The sequence below is a fragment of the Saccoglossus kowalevskii genome, chromosome 3 (assembly GCF_978046115.1).
Source record: "Saccoglossus kowalevskii chromosome 3, keSacKowa6.1, whole genome shotgun sequence".
NCBI classification, from domain to species: Eukaryota; Metazoa; Hemichordata; class Enteropneusta; family Harrimaniidae; genus Saccoglossus; species Saccoglossus kowalevskii.
Window position 1 is genome coordinate 25,458,492 of NC_140643.1, and position 20,020 is coordinate 25,478,511.

General features: G+C 34.7%; 1 protein-coding gene across 1 annotated transcript; it reads right to left on the minus strand.

Annotated features, from left to right (window-relative positions):
• Nucleotides 1–4,265: 4,265 nt before the first annotated feature.
• On the minus strand, nt 4,266–19,315 carry LOC102800642 (transmembrane protein 43-like). The gene is made up of 10 exons (XM_078013163.2): nt 19,254–19,315; nt 17,658–17,843; nt 14,257–14,391; nt 13,945–14,089; nt 13,173–13,242; nt 9,005–9,197; nt 8,540–8,623; nt 7,733–7,834; nt 6,300–6,417; nt 4,266–5,905 (listed from the first exon to the last, which is right to left on the minus strand). The coding sequence occupies exons 1-10, from the start codon at nt 19,266–19,268 to the stop codon at nt 5,691–5,693; spliced, it is 1,263 nt and encodes a 420-aa protein (XP_077869289.1). The 5' UTR covers nt 19,269–19,315; the 3' UTR covers nt 4,266–5,690.
• Between the last annotated feature and the right edge of the window lie 705 nt (nt 19,316–20,020).

Sequence of the window (20,020 nt, forward strand, 5' to 3'; positions counted from 1 at the left end):
TTTGTGAGTTTCATTCATACAAGACATTATTTTCACATTGGCTAGCGATTCGATTGTTCCAGCTGTATATTGATCAAATAATATGCCATGTTGTCAATGTTCTCGCAAGTACAGCAAGTACAAAACCTTCTTACTGGCCTCAATCAATTGTTACAGCATGAAGGCATCCAGACACATAATAACAAGGAACTGTTCATTTGTGATATATATATATATATATACATCAGTGGGATCTTCACTTCAAGTGATGGAAGTTTCAAACCCTTATAATTATCTGCCCTTGATTACACTGAAGCAATATAGACCTGTAGTCTACCATGGTTGGTCTATATTGAACGTTTTGTTAACTGTTTGTATATACCGGTATTTACATAAAGTGACATGTAATTAAATTACACCTGGTCCACCAGGATATAATCTAAATGTGCCTTCTGTGAATTTTACAGGGTTCAACTCTCTTAACTCCAAGTTAGTGACATTGGTTGTATACTTCAGTAGATATTAATGTATAATAATTTTGTTTTTTTGAGAGACATCAATTTTCATACTGAAGATTAACATCAAAGCTAATATCTTGACTTGTATACTACCCGTAAGTGAGTTTCCCAATGGTGGTTAGATACTTAAAACAATACTTTAAATTGCATTTTCTTTTGCAAGTGCATCCGTCCAGACAGTTATGTCTAAAACCCAATCTTACAAGGAATGTGTGGTCTCATCCAGGTCCAGTTGTTTGTAGAACCCGATCATGTATGTACTAAAAACTAAAATTGATAAGTTTTATGAAATTAATTTTCATCCTCTTCCCAGGATACTTATTTGAATACTAAAGTTGAATTATAATTTATTGTTCTGAGCATTATATGTATCGTCACATTTCAAATTTTGTGTGAATCTATTATGCGTTGCATGCGTCCTACGAGACCCATATGACGGGATGTGGACGCTTTAATAATATGTCATGTAACTTTTATTGCAATGTTTTGATCTATGTATTGACTGTTGCTTACTGGGTACATAGTACAAAACCTACTTGTAGATGTTTCTGTAGTGGTTGTGGTTATTTTAAAAATTTTACTTAGTTATTTTTCATGCAAACCACTCATTGAGATTAAACATACAAACACATTCCATTAGACTTTAAAAAAAAAAAAACGAGGTTCATTGTTACCCAGCAACAAATTCTAAAATTTAAGTTACCTCAGCATTTTAGTATATATTGAAGCTCATGATATGTGTAATAGATGTAACATGGCTGGAGTGGACCATATATTTTGACTAAAATTTTTTTTTATGACCCAATCGTTTAATCATTAGACCATTTGTTCGATTTAAGCATGTGCAACGTGCAGACTCATTCAAATCGTCCCCATTTTGAACAAATACCCAAATTTTCATCAAGCTACTATATATTGTATCTGTACATGTTTTTCTGGATTATTTTACTAATTTAAAATTGATCTGCTCTTCACTGGTGTCATAGCAACGACACACTCTCAATGATTATTTTTGGTGACTATGTTGTAACTTGTTAGAATGTAAAATATGCATGCAACTGTGATTGATGGCATGACAAAAAAAAGATCACCTGAAACAAAAGCTGTGAATTTCACTTCCTCAAACTGAGCACATCCGGGTCCAATATCTATATTGAATATGAAAGCCTGTGTCGCTATATGCAAAATCTCCTGTTGAATTTGGAAATCCAGTACTTTGTCTTCCCAGAGACAAGCAACCCAAGTCCTCACACTGTGTGAGTCCCAATCAGCATACTGTAAAAGGGTTAATTATTCACTGGGTTTTAATTTAGCTTATTTCGCTGACTGAAAAATGCGCTAAATTAAAACCCAGTGAATATGTAAAATTTAGCATAGAACACATTATCTAAATGATAAAACCATGAATTTAAAACCCACTGAATATTCCTGAAATGGTATATCAGCAAAATTTAAACCCAGTGAATATTTGTCATTTTACAGTATACAATATTTGTTTGTTTCGACTCATCCTGCATATAGCACAGTATTCAAGTGTCTTTTGAATTTGAAAACATGGTCGCTAATATACATACTACGGTATGTAAATATGAAAAGTTATGATGGAAATTTGCAACAATGTTTAAAAAGCAATGACAGTTAACAATTTTGTATCTGTATTCTTTAAAAGCTCAACCAAAAATTATTGTTTTTTTATCACAAGATTAACCAAAAAGAACCTTAATAATAACCTTTTCCAGTATATCAACTGTGCCGTCCATAAAGGGTTTTTTTCCCACAAGATAGTTAACATAATTTTCTAAAGTATTACTAGTAAATGTTCAAAAATCCCTCTCCTGGTTGCATGGTTTATTCCAGTTATCATTAATAATATTGTGTATTCAATTTTCAGTGGGGGTGTCAGGTGAGTGTTCTAGCTAATAAGAGTGACAATTGAAATATACAATAATGTAAATATTCTTTTTGTGGATAATAAATCTTTTATAAAAAAAAAAATGCTGTATTGTCTATTGAATTTTCAGAATCGTTCCCACCCAATAAACTGTGCTACTGTAAAACCTTTTTTTTTTTAACTGGCATTTAATTTCACCATTTTGATGCTCTGAGCGATTTCACTGCATTCATGAACTTGGTAGGAAACGATGTGTTCTATTATTAGTATAGATGTGTTACATGGATTTAATTTAGCAGATTAATTAAAAACCATAATAATTAATGTGTTTGCAGTACTGTATGTTAATTTTTTACCACAACTGGCCCTTTAAGAGGCACAAAGGATCCATGAAATAAACAACTGTACAACTAGACTAACGCTGAGTATGCGCTTAGCCTAGTTTGGTAATTTGAAAAAAAAAAAAAGCGAAACTTGAAAAATGGAAAGCCACAGATATGCAACTTGTATATACCGGTAGATTCCATTATCGAGCAAATGTACAAAATTACCTTGTAACTTACCAGTGCGCCCTCTAGAGATAATTCAGTCACTCATCAATTGCAGGCAGACTGCAATAATACAATCAACATACAGAACAAGTCCAAGAGCAATGTTTTATTTTAATATATCATTAACATTAATACTGCACTACAATAAAACATGTGAATTAGACGAATTGTTGGTCATATTTAACTATCTTGACGAACATCCACCTACGCAAACTTGATTTAAATTCGATCAACTATTGATATAAATTATGAAAAATAGTGAGGGTCGTCACTTGGTAGGTTTGTCGTCACTTGGTAGGTGTAAAGTTAAATGCTGATAAGACAAACGCACAGTAGCATATATTTTTCTTTGAACATGAGAGCACTACATACAACATAATTTTATTTGTTCTGGAACAATCTAAACTTCATACCACAGTTCAGTGATCTATATCGGCCAACTTGGCAAAAACCAAAAAAGTAAACATTTTTCGGAGCCTGCATGCAGCGCATATTGCATACAATAGTCTTCCTGCATACATTGTAGGCATGTATCCGTGCTGCGCGTTTCAAGTAGAGTAAAATATGGTAATAACAATACTGGGTCTGTAATAAATAATTATGTAACAAGCACCAGAATATCAGGATCACAGGAAGTCATTCATAAAAGTCATAAAAATAATTAAAAAAAAATACCACTCAAGTAAATTGTAAATATATGTCATTATACAAAATTATGCTTTAACAGAATGCCTGTTGATAGCTTTTTATTTCTGCCAATCATTTTGGCTATCTGTGGGGAGTTTCATCAGGCGATAAGAACAAAAACTTGTGAATTCCTCCTCTCATAACTGTATTGATCCAGAAGTAGATGCACTGAATTAATTGTTGTCACTGATCCAGAACGTTTAGAATCTTGGGACTAGATGAAGATAACGTTAACATTGTTACCGAATATTTACTTGCATGAATGGCGGGTTTACTAAAGTCTATGGTCAAAATACAACATATTTTTAATGATCCAATTTATAATACACACAAGTGTTTGTTAGAGCAAATATGGTATGTAAGATAAATGCCAGCTCAGCAGATTATATTTTTCTATGTGACTGTTCCACGCTGATATCCATAACGTCAACGAGTATGAATGAAAGTGACGACATTAATATACCGGTACAAATTAAAACATGGAAGATTCATTGACAATTCTTGGATTTATATAGCGTAATCCGAAACACTAACAATAGTTAAAGGAGCAGGTTTCTGGAAGGAATACATCATAGAGTAGGTTTGGATATATAAACAGATAGGTATAAAAAGATTAAAGTACTGTTGTAAACCAATGACTTTGTTTCAATACTTGGGTATTTATTTCCACCGCAAGAAACATACAACTTTACAATTATTGAAGCATACTATAATAATTCATACAAAATTGCTGATAATCAACAAACTAATTGAGTCTACAAGGCTGCAACTAAGACATTGTAGTTGTAATCTTGAGCTTTGTTTAGGAAATAAAGGCAGTAGTACGAAAAAAAAAAAAAATATTGCACAAAAATTAAATAAACTGATGAAAGTATTTAATACAAAACCACATTTGTAGGATAAAAATCTGTGTCATGTTTTAAAGTAAGATTTGATTGTCGAGACTCACCACCATGTGTACGAGTCGTGACTCCTGATAGGTTGTTAATTTAATGGCAATTAACATAATTTATAATAAACGCGTATATATACAGTAATTATTAGCTCTATTTTGTGAACTGACAATTTGAAGTTTAGCACCAATAATATGTACAAAGTTAGGATTCCTATCAAATTTGACTACATATCGCCTTGGTGATGGACGGTGCACTAGATATTTGATTTACTGTATTTGCATGACAAAACAGGACAGGATGTACTTTATTTATTTATATGCAACGACATACGAGTCAGGCTTAGACTTTTTTCTAAAATGTAACAGCAACTTTTTTAGACAAACATATATGGACAGACGATGATGTTGTCATGGAAACTTGTTTCAATAATCTAAAAATTGTATATACAGTGGGACTATGTGTCAACTTGATGACGGATTCTATTACGTTCTTTTGAAAACTACCATCACGTATTTACAATTATATATTATACACATGTAACCATTTTGAGATTTGAACAATTGTTGAAATGGACAGGTAACTAAGGAGTTTTAATGACCCCCTAACAAAGTATGCATTATTATTTCAACTACATTTTAACACACATTTATATTACTACAGAGAATTGAAACTTACCGAAAACCATCTGCAATGTAACCTCAAAGGCATATTTAAGGAATGCTTTTGTTTTTATTACTTTGAACTATAGAGGGAGTATTCCAGGCAAAAGAAATCTCACAAATTGAAAGACTGTCAAACTACTCCAATTCCTTTAACACATTGGCGAGGTTGATCAGGACGATTAAAACTAATTAGCAAATTTGTTGTCAATGAATACAAATAGTTTGTTTCATGAGATTCGCTTCCTATATACCTGATTCAATTTCAGCATTGATTCTCGTTGTGAAATAAAGTAAAATAGTAAATTTCACATTACAATATTTTGTTGATCTTGCTATATTTGCAAGGTCAAAATTTCACAAAACTACTGTAATTCCCAATGTTAAAATTTCATTCTTGATAATTGTATTTCGCATAATTAAAGTAGTTTACAATATGCAACAACACGTTCTCTATTACATTATTAATAATGTCAGTCATATGATATAATGTAAGAGATTTTTTACTATTACAGAATATTTGTGGATCTTTTTCTGTGGCCTTTTTTTCGCAATGCAATGATAAGTGGAACCAGGGAAGAGATTAGGAGCCCTAACGTCAATAGAGGGCGATATGCGATCCAGGCCAGTCCTGCAATGATAGCGGTAAGTGAGTAGGAAATACCAATCACGAAAAACCATGAGTTTAACTTTGCAAGTTCTTGTACCAATGGAATCCAAGAAACTGCAAGAAAAGTAGTATTAGGAATTCAATGCATGCCTGTAACAGTGCCCTCATTGTGCGCTTGAAATGTATCAAGATATAAGGTTTCAGTTGCCTCTATTTAGACAAGTTCATGTAATGTACGCCTACGAAAAACAGATTATGTAACACAATATCTTGATTCGTCTATTTAAAAAAAAAAAAAAATAGTCTGTTGTGAACATATTTGATACACAGGTTTAACATAATAAAGAAAAATATGCTGTGGTCAAAACCGATCAAGACTAGAACGTCATTCTATTATTGATCTTTGTCGCAACTGACAGTCCCTGTATTCTCTAGTGTCTTTAGTTGACCATCCAATTAATGCCAAAGAAATATCTAAATTAATAAAAAATTATACTTGTATACGTACTTATTAGTGTTACTACGTTGTTCATGAGAACGATGGCTACTGCAAATATCAAACAACCTACAAAGCGGAGAGACCATGCCATACCAGAATTGGCCTTTTCTTCTTTTGCAAACATTTCCTGTAATGTACATGTATAGAGGTGAATAATGAGCATCACAGTAGAATGAAGTGTTTATTGTCATGACCCCTAGAGGTCAAACATCCTGGCATTTTGAAACACAGCATGGCATAGAGCGATTACTGTGGTTGTAAATATCCCATTTACATGCACCATTGTTGACTAACACGTCATCATTCTACCGCCATGCTCAGTTGTAAACTCAAGGGGGCGCTCAGTTTTAAAACAATATGGCACAATAGGAATGGATTATTTTTTGTATGGTTTTCTGCATTAAAGTTATGATAACTCGTGTTACAATTAATGTTTTTGCAAATTTTTTTCGATTTCATTATTACAGTGCATAACTGCTATTAAAAAGTCCATAATATTGACAACATTGATGTTCCCTTTAAAATAGACATACTGTACCAGTCTCTTTCATCAACCAAATGACTAGCATGTGATCACGCTGTGTGATTCAAATTTGACTTGCATGTGATCAGGTGGGGTTATTCAAATTTCACTTGCATGTGATCAGGTGGAGTTATTCAAATCTGATGTACATGTGATCATGCAGTCTCAATGATTTAACTTTGACATGATGCAATCAGTCTGGGTGATTCAACTCTGACATGATGTAATCAGTCTGGGTGATTCAACTCTGACATGATGTAATCAGTCTGGGTGATTCAACTCTGACATGATGTAATCAGTCTGGGTGATTCAACTCTGACATGATGTAATCAGTCTGGGTGATTCAACTCTGACATGATGTAATCAGTCTGGGTGATTCAACTCTGATATGATGTAATCAGTCTGGGTGATTCAACTCTGACATGATGTAATCAGTCTGGGTGATTCAACTCTGACATGATGTAATCAGTCTGGGTGATTCAACTCTGACATGATGTAATCAGTCTGGGTGATTCAACTCTGACATGATGTAATCAGTCTGGGTGATTCAACTCTGACATGATGTAATCAGTCTGGGTGATTCAACTTTGACATGATGTAATCAGTCTGGGTGATTCAACTCTGACATGATGTAATCAGTCTGGGTGATTCAACTCTGACATGATTTTAATCAGGCTGGGGGATTCAACTCTGACATGATTTTAATCAGGCTGGGGGATTCAACTCTGACATGATTTTAATCAGGCTGGGGAATTCAACTCTGACATGATTTTAATCGATTGTAGTCAATATCGCACTGTGTTCAATTTACATGTGTAAAAGTTGATATTGCTAGAGACCTCACAAAAATGTTACAGATTATGTGAGAATAACTGATCCACAGATAAGTGACAATCAATCAATACAAATTTGTACTTACTTTAGCACTATAATGTCCATATTGTATTAATTCTATACTTTCTCCGCTATATGTCTGGTACCCACTCAAAGAGGCGCCAACTTGTTTTGCAATGATACTAACCTGCAAGGAATACAATGTTTTCAATTTTATTATGAAGATGCTTTTATAAGAAATAGAATAGAATACTGGTACAACCAGTTTGCTGAAAATTACAGTAGATAAAATCTGGTAGCAAATACATTTTGTAAAAAGTAAGATTAGATTTTACCATTTTTATGTCACAAATATTTTTGTGCCAGGCGACAGTTCTGGACATTGAATGTCACCGTTGTCTCTCCTGACTTTTTTTTTTGTATGTGCCAATTGCCACAGAAGTCATATTCATGTTTGGGACTACATGACTGGGCTGTGTGGCCATCTCTCTGTCAAATCGTAATTTTAATGAGCTATCCTGGCTCGGTCGAACACAAGCACCTGCGGACCTTAACAAAGGTTCCCCCAAAGTCACATTCGTTAGTGAATGAATCTCGGCCAGTGGAATTGGCCTTCCCATTGAGTCTGTGGCACACTCACCCAGGGTAGGGGTTGACCCTTTGATGTTCAGCCTAAGGTAGGATTTGAACTTGGGTCTACTGATCATGAGTCTGGAGCGACAACCACTATGCTACCAGTGACCGGTCAGTTTTTTTATAATTGCCATTATATTGACATTATCATTATCATTATCATTATCATTATTGACATGCACCAGGAATGGACAATCCATTGGTGTACCACCCAGAAGGTGCGAGAAATAAATCTTTAAGCAACTGAATAATACTATACCTTCTGTTGAGGTCCAACATACACCGTGGAATGTTTAGTACCACTAACTCCTGTGTAACTAAATTTTACTCTAACATCCCCAATCTGAAAATAATATTTGATAAAACTTTACAGTCAGAATTATTTTTATATACATGTATACAGATACCAGTATTGCACTATATTACAAACGTACCAGAATGTATGAATAAAAAGAATTGCCACTGGAGACTCATTCTCTGTTGTCACTGCATCCTGGCAAGCGTTGAACATTTCATACCACCCAGGTTAGTTGCATGGAGTGTTTTCCGAAGCAGGATTTGAAACCGCATTGAATGCTGGGATTTTAGGTTGTCCAGATATAAAAATGAATGATAAGCATAACTTGTGAATTTTTAATAATTTAATAATTTTGGTACTGGCACTTTCACCAGGCAACAATTTAGCAGATATTTTATTATTTATAATTTATTATTTTTTACATACCTGTGGATGGGATGGGTCTCTGCCGTGGTAAATATATCCTTGATATAACTGTGCATCTTTCACACCGTCTGGTAAACTAAATAATTTGTATTCTTTATAATCGTCTATTTTGTCTTTGATATTTTCCGATAACAGGAAATTTCCAACATATACCTTATCCACAGTGTATGTTTTGCTATATACTGGCATAACACTAAAAAGATATCATAAAAAAAAAAAAAGTAATAAAAAATTTTTCATTAGTGTAAATTTGTAACACCCTCGCCGAAATATTGATACTGAATACATATCATACGCTATGTATTCGCTGGTTCCTGGCGTCCTTTGCGAATGGCAAAGAGGATGCAGGTAACTAGTAATCGCCATATTGTTCCACTGAGCTGGGATTCTGGCCCAAAGTCACGTGACCAAGTGATGTAATTTGAAAACATTCTAACATTCGTTTTCTGTAAACAAGTCTTCATTACGCCATGCGCATACATTCTGTCTGCGTAGAATTACATATTTGAGATGTTTCTGGCATTTCTCGCTGGTCATGTGCAAAATGTCAAAAATGTTGCCACCTTGAGGGACTAAGCCTTTCTCTGACGGCCTCTCAATTATTATTTTATGTGTCATTTCCCACAATAGTGTGAGCCGTGCGCGCCGTGCGCCATGCTTCTCTATGTTTCCCATCATGTGACCGATTTCAATGAAATGGCAACTACTCGACTCGTTTCACATCCCATTTTATGTGACATTGTCCATGTAACTGTGTCTAAAACAATATTTTAGTAAGATTTGCTCATGTGGTTAATATTAAAACAAAAAATTTTCAAAATCACATTTTCAGATTTTCTGCAATAACCAATGACTGTGTTATTATTAGAAAATAAATCCGAAAATTCAAAACCTTAGTTCAATGTCTGTCAAGCAATTTCTCATTGTAAGAGGTTGTATATTATATGCTTTGCACAACTGTTTGCAGTGTTTTGAGAAAATCCTTACTAATGTTTAATACTGTCTAATATCAAATATTACTGTAAATGCTTAAATTAATGTTGCAATCATGTTACTAAGTGAAATCCACTTTAAATCCATATAAAATTATATTATATTACAATAGGAAAATCGGGAAATATTCTCAAAATATCAAAACAGAGATATTAAATACCAGTGAAAATTAATTCTTTTACAGTATTTTTGTTTGAACTCTTTCAGTCAATGATACTATGAGGTTATTACAAGGATACTGCAAAGTATGGTACGGCCTTCTTGCATACTATCACTGTACGGCCTTCTTATTATTATACATCTTTTCCCCCCAGGAATACATCATGAGAATGCCGAAATCCAAAAAGTTTAGAACAAATTGAGCGAAGTTATTTGTGTGGGGTCCGGTCAATCACTGGGGGCAGCCATGTTTGTTTTTATTATTGGAGGACGCTTACGCGCATAATTGGTCCATATTTGGAATTTGCGTTTAAATTCCTACAAAGGTAGGATGAAAATACCCAGTGTAATACCGCAAAATTACGGCACGCTGTAACTTATTATGGCATTACGGTGACAGATGTATACAAATACATATTAAACTCACATGAAACTCACAAGTACTTGTTTCACACTTGTTTCAATATGAAATTAAAACTGCAGAGCAGCTTTGTTGGGTCCAAGTTTGAAAGCTGAATATGCCCTAATATGTACACTCTGATAAAAATGGTATTTTTCTCAAAAGATATTTTGATCATACATGCAAAATAGCAAGTTAATTGGTCAAAGCACTCATGAGAAACAAATGCACAAAATCTTAGCCATTTTTGTTGAAAATTCAAGATGGCAGCCAAACCATGTGACTCAAAATTATTTATATTTTTTTTCGTAAAAATCTAAGACCATATATGCTAGATATACTGGTATTGGTATTGGCAAAAAGTCCAAACTATGTGACTGATCAAAATTATTTTATTTTTCTCATAAGAAGATATGCTCATATATCTAGTTGAATAGTGAAAACACTCCTGAGAAACAAATGCCTCTATTTTTGTCACTTTTGGCGAAAATACTAAATGGTGGTAAAATAATGTGACTGATCTAAATTATTTGTTTGCTATCTGAAGATGAAGCATGGCAAATTTAAAAATAATTGAATAAATGTGGCAGTTGTAAGAAAACTGCTTCTTGTTTAGAAGAAAACAGAGAAGGCAGCCAAACCAGAGCTTCACAAACTTTTTGAGAGATTTATAAATAAATGCTAAAAACAATTTTCAGATCAATGTGTCAGTGGTTCTGAAGAAGAAGTGTTTTTTGCCATTTTTCAAAAGAAAAAAATGACTAGAATCTCAGACAAGCAGCCTATCGGCTGAGATAGCTCCGCTGTTAGCAATGCACATTTCAATTAAAGAACTGAAGACATCATTAGAAAATGAACAATATGTATAGTATCAATGCAATCGGACTTACAGTTTTTAACAAGAAGTCGAAAATATCACTTTCTACCAAAAATGACAAAAATATTCACCAAAATTAGAGAATTGAAGATATCATCACGAAATGAACAAATCTGAGAAAGGTCTACATGTAGTATCTATATATGTAATATCAAAGCAATTGAACTTTTGGTTTTTAACAAGAAGTCGAAAATATCACTTTTTACCAAAAATGACAAAAATATTCACCAAAATTAGAGAATTGAAGATATCAATATGAAATGAACAAACCTAAGAGAGGTCTACCCAAGGTACATATACACCAAGTATCAAAGCATTCAGGCTTGTAGTTTTCAAGAAGAAGTCGAAAAAGTAAAACATTGACACGGACGACGACGGACGACGGACAATCACTCATATGATAAGCTCTGCTCGACAAAGTCGTCAGCGGAGCTAAAAAGGGTTCAAAATTGCCACTTCCAGTTTAAATTAAATCTAATATAAGATGGCTGCCAAACTAATCAACCAATCAGAATTCTGAAAGTTAGGTGCCTCATTTCTCATAGTCCCCAACATGCTTGAGAATTTTCTATCGGCAAACATGTTCAAGTTCTAGGGCAACAAGAAACGGCGATGGAAGAAGAAAAATTTGAAAAACAAGTCATTGAAAATGACACAGTCCCCATTAAATTTTTGAAAGTTCCCTTTGTGCTCTTCATATTAAAGCGGAGGGGTTGTCCAGAGCATGTCCTTAAAACTTGAGTTCCAAGTGGCGTATACAACAGATTGTTTATTTACATCAAAACACGTGTTCCGTGTAGTAGTAATATGGCCAAAAATAAAAACAGCCGTTATTCTGCCATCTTTGAACTGATTATGAAACACACTGATATGTGAAAATACAAATGAAAATGGTACATAAATTGTGGAAATATAGTAGTAAGGCCAAAAAGTCAGATGGCTGTCAATCGGCCATCCTTGACCAGATTTTGAAACAAATTGTCATGGACATGCATCCTAACATGTATAAAGTACATGTATGTACTAAATTTGAATGAAAACTGACAGAGCATGTCCAAGATACTGCATATAAAAAAAACAAGATGCCTGCCAGTTGACCATCTTTGATCCAATTGCGAAATAAATCGTCATGGACATGTATCCTAACATGTATAATCTATGTACCAAGTTTGAATGACAACTGACAAAGCATGTCCAAAATATAACATTTTCAAAAAACAAGCCATTTTGAATCGAATCGCTAAACCACTGCATGTGCCTATGTGTCACATAAGGTACTAGGCACATGCAAAGAATGAACGGAATCGGTCCACAGGATTCTGAAATATGACTCTGGACAGACTGACGAACGAATGAACGAACACAGGGACAGATGCACAGGCTCAGGAACGGTCGGGGACATGTATCCTAACATATATGATCTATGTACTAAAGTTGAATGAAAACTGACAAAGCATGTCCAAAATACGACATTTTCAAAAAACAAGATGGCTGCCAGTCGGCCATTTTGAATCGAATCGCTAAACCACTGCATGTGCATATGTCCCACATAAAGTACTAGGCACATGCAAAGAATGAACGGAATCGGTCCAAAGGATTCTGAGATATGACTCTGGACGTACGCACGGACGCACAGACGGAGACCGAATTATAAGTCCCCGTTTTCGGATTTGTCCGAACGGGGACTAAAAAACAATAGTGTCTAAATACAACACAGAAATATCCATTGTTATACTTACACAGGATTGGGATACGTTTCACTGTCATCAAAGTCATTACTGTCTATAAGCTCTGGACTCCACTGTCTCCCTGTAGACAAAATAAAATCAAAGAAAGCTTAGAAAGAACTCCCGTATTTGAGACATAATAAAAATTAATTCCAAATTTAAGATTAGCTTATATTTGTCAGCTATTTGAGATGCATGAAAACAATGTGATCCACATTATTGAAGATCATAATACTTACAGAAAACAAATTTAATTTTACATCATTCTGTGTTTTACAGTCTAATTTATTGCAGAGCACCTCTACCATAAGTTCAATTTGAATCTGATTTTTTGAGATATCAGAAATTCGCTTATAATATCATAGATAATTAATATGCATGATTTTGAACATTAAACTAATCACATCTGTGGACTACTCCAGAGCATTAGCTCACACATACATGTATTTTGAAATCCACTATTTTAAATCCCAGACATTTGCGAACCTACACTATTTTCTGTATAGCCATGGTGCAATATTTGGATTTAATAAGGTGAGTTACTCCCATGCATATACAGTGCGACTGAATTAATACGTACTATAGGTATACAGTGGGATTGAATTAATACGTACTATAGGTATACAGTGGGATTGAATTAATACATACTATAGGTATACAGTGGGATTGAATTAATACGTACTATAGGTATACAGTGCGACTGAATTAATACGTACTATAGGTATACAATGGGATTGAATTAATACGTACTATAGGTATACAGTGGGATTGAATTAATACGTACTATAGGTATATAGCGTTACTGATCTAGGCTGATCGGCTTCATTTATCTGCTTAACACGCTTATCTTCAACCCATTGAAACATTTCAACGTCTCGCCTCAACTTGACAACTTGTATTTGGATTCCATATTCCAAATCTACTAATATCTACAATAAAAAAAAGTTTTTCAAAGGAATAATATTTTTCAAAACCAGTTAACTAATAAATAAATGTTGCTCAAAAATTCATAATGTTGTTCAGATAATTATGTAAAACTTAGTGGAAGTCTATCCGCTCTTTCTTGTTTCTTATTGATAGATTTACTTGAATTTACCATATCCGTTCTGAGCTCTCCTGTCATGTGTACAAGTTTATGGTTATTTTCTTCAAATGCCACTTCATTAGTTTTTAATGGTATTACTAATCCTAAAGCTTCTTCTATGGTTCTTGAAGTTTTCACAACTCTCTCCTGAGAAAACAAACAGAAACAGAAAACAAACACCAATATATATATGCCACATTCTCAGCATCTTCTCAAACAGTTACATTAGACCATGGAAGGTACTAACGGAAGGAGCCACGACGCCTCTCAAGTGGCCACTTAAGCTTCTTAACAGGCTTATTTTCTTTTGTTTCAACCCAAGTTAATCCTGATGAGGACATTGTCTAGCTCATCTTTGATGTCGATGATAGTTTGCGATTGTTTACACAAGTAACGAGTTAGCGGAATATGATACAACCCCGCCGATTTTTAAATGTGATCATAAAATATATGCGCATTATGAAACTACGGTCATCATACATGCGCACTCAGTTGGTTTAGGTGTGAAAGGACAAAATACATATTTCACAACCGGAAATTCAACAGATGAACGTGTGACTTCACAGATTTCACATGTTTTAGTTATTAGCAACTGTAACAAGAACAGGATTTTGAGTGTCTACAACAAAAATTCCTAAGGACTCCTAAAAAATATTATCACAGAGAAAGTGTCTAGGCATGCCCTTCTTTTGATACTATCTTTTCTGGTGGTGTTCGTCGATGCCAGGTGGTCAAAAATTTCAATAGTTTCGAGCGTCAAACCCACGCAATGACAATGGTTCCATTGAATAATGCAGTCATTATTATCACAGGCAATCATTGATTAAGTCTCATCACCATTACAAATACAAAAAGATTCACGATAGTTAATAAGTTCTTCTCCAATCGATGTTATATCTGCTAATTTTTCATTAAAGTTCGCCAAGATCTCCGGAAACAACAGCATTCAAACTAGACGCCATTTTCAGCATTTTACATGTGAGGTTCGTCTATTGCTTCTGAACATGCTCCGAATATTACCGAATGCTCGAGACTAGCGTAACCCATTGTACGAAGGTGCTAAGAGCTAACAGAACCAATGTTTGTGAACAAACATTGACAAACGATCATGGGGCAAAGCTAAAACAATAGCGTCGTGGCTCCTTCCGTTAGTACCTTCCATGATTAGACATGAGTAGTTTGTTCCACAGACATGAACTTTATTTCATTTATCTATTTGGCACTCTGATTGGAAAGCCTTATTTTATACTGAAACAAACTGACTATATAAAGACTGTGTTCAGTTTGCCGGATTAGTTTTTGTTGCTATCCCATTACAACTTCTTTTTACACTAACTTTGAAAATACACAAGTTTTGGGATGTCCAAGAAATGAAGTTGGACAGATGAATGGACAGAACCCAAAACATAAGTCCACACTTTGGACTGCGTTTGGACTGAATAGATTGCAATAGCACATGCGAAAATTCCCTGACTGCAGGTGGATCTAACCATATCAAACTTGCAATCCCCCTGATGCTGGTGGGAAACATGGACTGTAGTTCATCCATCAAGTATTTGCATGTATCTAGCTGACATACAAGATTACCATAGACCATCACACATGCCAAGTATTGAATTCAAGTTATAGAGGAACTGAGTATTTATATATAATCCCATAATATTTTCTCTTAGGTAGACACGGGTGATTACCGTCAGAGTTTCGTATCAATCTGAGCTAAAGGCTACTCTGGTGATAATCTGGTGCGTATATGCTGACGTCAACCTCAGAGAAAATATCATAGGATTATAAATTAATCACATGCATAATTCCACAGTGCGACATAGTTACAGCAATTCCAGGCACTGATTTGATGCTGAAGTAGTGCTAGATGTTGATAACTTACTACAATAGGTTATAAACTTTGTTTTCATATTTACAGAAATTGTTACAAATAATGCAGACAACATGTCTGCAATTTGAAGCGAACCGGAAGAAAGCTCCGCCCATAAAAGTGGCGGTATATTAGTTTTGAATTTCTCCTCCAATAAACGATCGAGGCTCTCAACTTAGTTTCATCATGATTACCTCCATGGTTTCATACTTCAATTTGCGTTGCATGTTATTTCAGTGAGAGGGGCGCATAACGTGGTGACACTGTAAAAACCGTTAGTTACCCGTAGAGTTATTTTACAGAACCATCTGACCGACTGACCATGACAGAATTGTTGATCAAAGTGCATTATTCCTACTATGGAAATATGTCCTATGAAGACTTCATCCAGTATATCAATAATGAAGGGAGGGTTGTTTTTGTTGAATTTCCTGTCCGTAAATGCGCGGTCGCAATGTTTTATAATATTCGACATAGTTTATAATGTTGTCAGTTAGTTTTTTAGTCGCGGATTGGTCCCTCTTACTCTTTCTTGGCAGGATACTCTCGGTGGTAAAACCATTTGACGATATTATAAGCTGTCTGCTTTGAAACACCATTTCGATCTCCAATCTCAGCAAATGACAGTCCACGAAAATACAAATCGACAACTCTTGTTCTCACTTCAACTGTTTTGTTGACTCCTTGCTTCTCCGTCGTGGTGTTTAAACAACTTGGACGAATGCCGATTTGTAGACACGCAATCAACACGATGACTGACCAAAAGTGAATATAAAACAGACGCGCCGCAAAGTCTAGGTGTACCTGACTTTGTAGCAAAAATAGAAAACATTATGGGCAATATCTGCCAATCATTCCTCTGATTTGCAGCCGATGTTTATATTTCTAGTTACAACTTATTTAAATTTGAAAACAAAGTGTGTAACCTATTGTAGTAAGTTATCAACATCTAGCACTACTTCAACATCAAATCAGTGCCTGGAATTGCTGTAACAGTGGAACTAGTTGCTGAAATAACACCAAAAAACCTCAGTGTTCTATTTCACATACACTGGATGACAATACAGCTTGTTCATGATATTTATTCAAATTTGTTAGGATTTTTTTAAATTCAACCAAATTTTTTGAAGGACTGAATAATAATGAACTATTTTTACCACAATCTGTACTTAACCCTGGAATATAACCCTGGAATGTTCAGGCAGTGTGTACAATAAAAAAAAGTTGGGCAGTATGTGACATAACACCATGGTGATATTGGTTTTTTATCTGCCCTGTTTTAAGTCACACTGCGGTGATCCGCAAGTTATGCAACTGATAAACTTTTTAATCACTCTAAATTTATTAATCTAGGTAAATAGGTAAATCAGCTTGCAATTTACATATTGTTACGTTTCCAAACTATGCTTCAAAATGATGAGTGCTGGATTTCTTTTATAATTTCAAATGAACTAATAGACGAATGCCAGGAAACACTTTATTTCTGACCAGCCTAGTAGTAGGAATATTAAATGATACAGGTGAAATCAATTAGACTTACCTCATTCCAAAACACAATGACAATAGCTGAGATGAAAATAACTAAACCAAATCCAGTTGTACCAAATGTTCTGCCAATCTGTTCTAATAACCGAGCTAGTTTTGAGTAGACTGCTTTATTTACTTGATTTCTGGCACCTTGTGGGTGGTACACCAATGGATTGTGCATTCCTGGTGCATCTGGATACTGTCAATATAATGGCAATTATTATGCGCCTAACGAAGTATTCAATCTCAAGGACCATACAATAATTTAGTTAAAATCTGGTGTGACATCAAGCAATTATGACAAATTTTTGGGAATAAAATTACTATATTACCGGTAATATTAAAGGGTTGGGGGGGTCATCGTGCCATGCATGCATGAGATAGGGGTCTCATACAAACAAAGATGGTGACTTTGATTGTTACACAGCCCAACATGTACAAATTGAGAGGTCACAAAGCTTTAATTATGTAATTCTTTTGGTGATAGTAACATATCGAAGGAGACGTCACCGGTGGTAATTAGTGCAAGTTGCACCCTGGTCAAAACTCATTGGATTGTGGGAAAATCAATGTTTATCAACACAAATGACACAAATGCACGGCACGACAAGCACCGCCCTTTAAAAGATAATAATTTTATTATTATATGCCAGAATGATATCACACATGTGATTCTATCCAGCAAAAAAAACCATGCACAACACACTAGACAAAGACAGCTGGAAAATATAAACATGGAAGGACATGTACAATTAAAACTATAGCTTTCCTCAAATCAAATAATTTATCACAGTGTCTAATCAGCGAACTTATTATTTATTTTTTTAGTAGTCTGAGATCAATATGATGTAAAACCCTGAAATATAATATTTTAGAAATTACTACACCTGAAAAATCATGAAACAAAATATTGTGATATTTTGTTTTTTTTAGTTGAGACTAATTATAAGGTGAACATTACCTTCCTGATGCGGAAAGCTGCCTGATTATAGATACAAAAAGACTGACAACGGCTTTTTTAGACAAATACATCCTTATATGTATCCATAATATATATTAAATATTAAATTCATATTTCATAAATAATCAATGTACCATGTGTTTTAGACAATAGTCGAAGATGAACGTGAATTATAAAATAATTATAAAATATGAATTTGAACAATTAAAATCTATGAACATATTCACAGTGGGACTGATTAGGCACTCTCTGACGCGATTGGTATTTGTATTTCACGTCCATCTTATTAAAAAAAATATGGTCCTGCAGACGACTGTTATCAGTAATGAAGGAAGGATTGAGCACACGTGAGACTATGAAAGGAGTGTCAAGCGGTAGCTTCATCACACAACAACAACAACAACAGCAACACAGTATATATGATTGGTACACATGCAACTGAAAACTTGGACTTTTGAAATATGAAAATAACATGCACGACTTAAACACGATCGTGTACACGACACACACACGCTAACACAAAACAGATGATGTAACTGTCACCTCTTCGTCACCACTCGTCTCACTTCCTTCCATGTTCTACGGCTAGTTTAAGAAAACATCAAATAATAGAGAGTACTTTCAGTGAAACGAAAAATATCTACCTACATTTGCTCGATACATGCCGAATATCAATCAATGAATTCCGTCAATTTTACACAAAGGTCGACACCAGAGGGCGTGCTAGTGATTTGGCTGCCGCGAAAGCTGTCACAAATGGCAAGGGTCTATAATTCATGGGGGGGGGGGCTAAAAGATTTGTTTCGAAGTATTTTCTCGGGGTACGTGTCAGGCGTACCCAGTTGACCACCACTAAGTTTACGGGTTTGTGGTGGCAAAGTGAGTGAGTGACAAACTTGCAAACCAAAAACTGTTTATTTGATTCACCACCTCGTGGGAATAATAATAAAATTCTTTTATTAGTATAGCAGTCAAAAGATTACAATTCATTGGTTAGTTTATAATAAAATGAAATATAATATAAAGTATAAAACATGGCCATTTTGTAAATGCATTTCTGAGTGCATAAGTAAGCTTAAATGACTGTGGTCGTCACGCTGCGCATGTGCGACATTTGTGTTGATAAACATTGATTTTCCCACAATCCAATTCGCTCTTCTAATGGAAATCACAAGTTTGAGGTTTGACCTGGGCGCGACTTGCACTAATTACCGCTAGTGACTCCTTCGATACCTTCCAATCACCTGAAACATACCTAATCAAAGCTTGATAACGTCTCAGTTTGTACTCATTGATCTGCAGTCAAAGTCGCCATCTTTGTTTATACGAGACCACGGTATGAGACCCACATACCTCGCGCATGCGTGGCGCGACGACTACCGCATTTTAAGTAAAGTTGTTATATTGTGTTTAAT

Coding starts and splice junctions, on each gene's coding strand:
- LOC102800642 (XM_078013163.2), bottom strand. Junction 7,835..8,539: donor ATGTTGGACCTCAACAGAAG/GTATAGTATTAT, acceptor TATTCCTTGCAG/GTTAGTATCATTGCAAAACA. Junction 5,906..6,299: donor CAACGTAGTAACACTAATAA/GTACGTATACAA, acceptor CTTTTCTTGCAG/TTTCTTGGATTCCATTGGTA.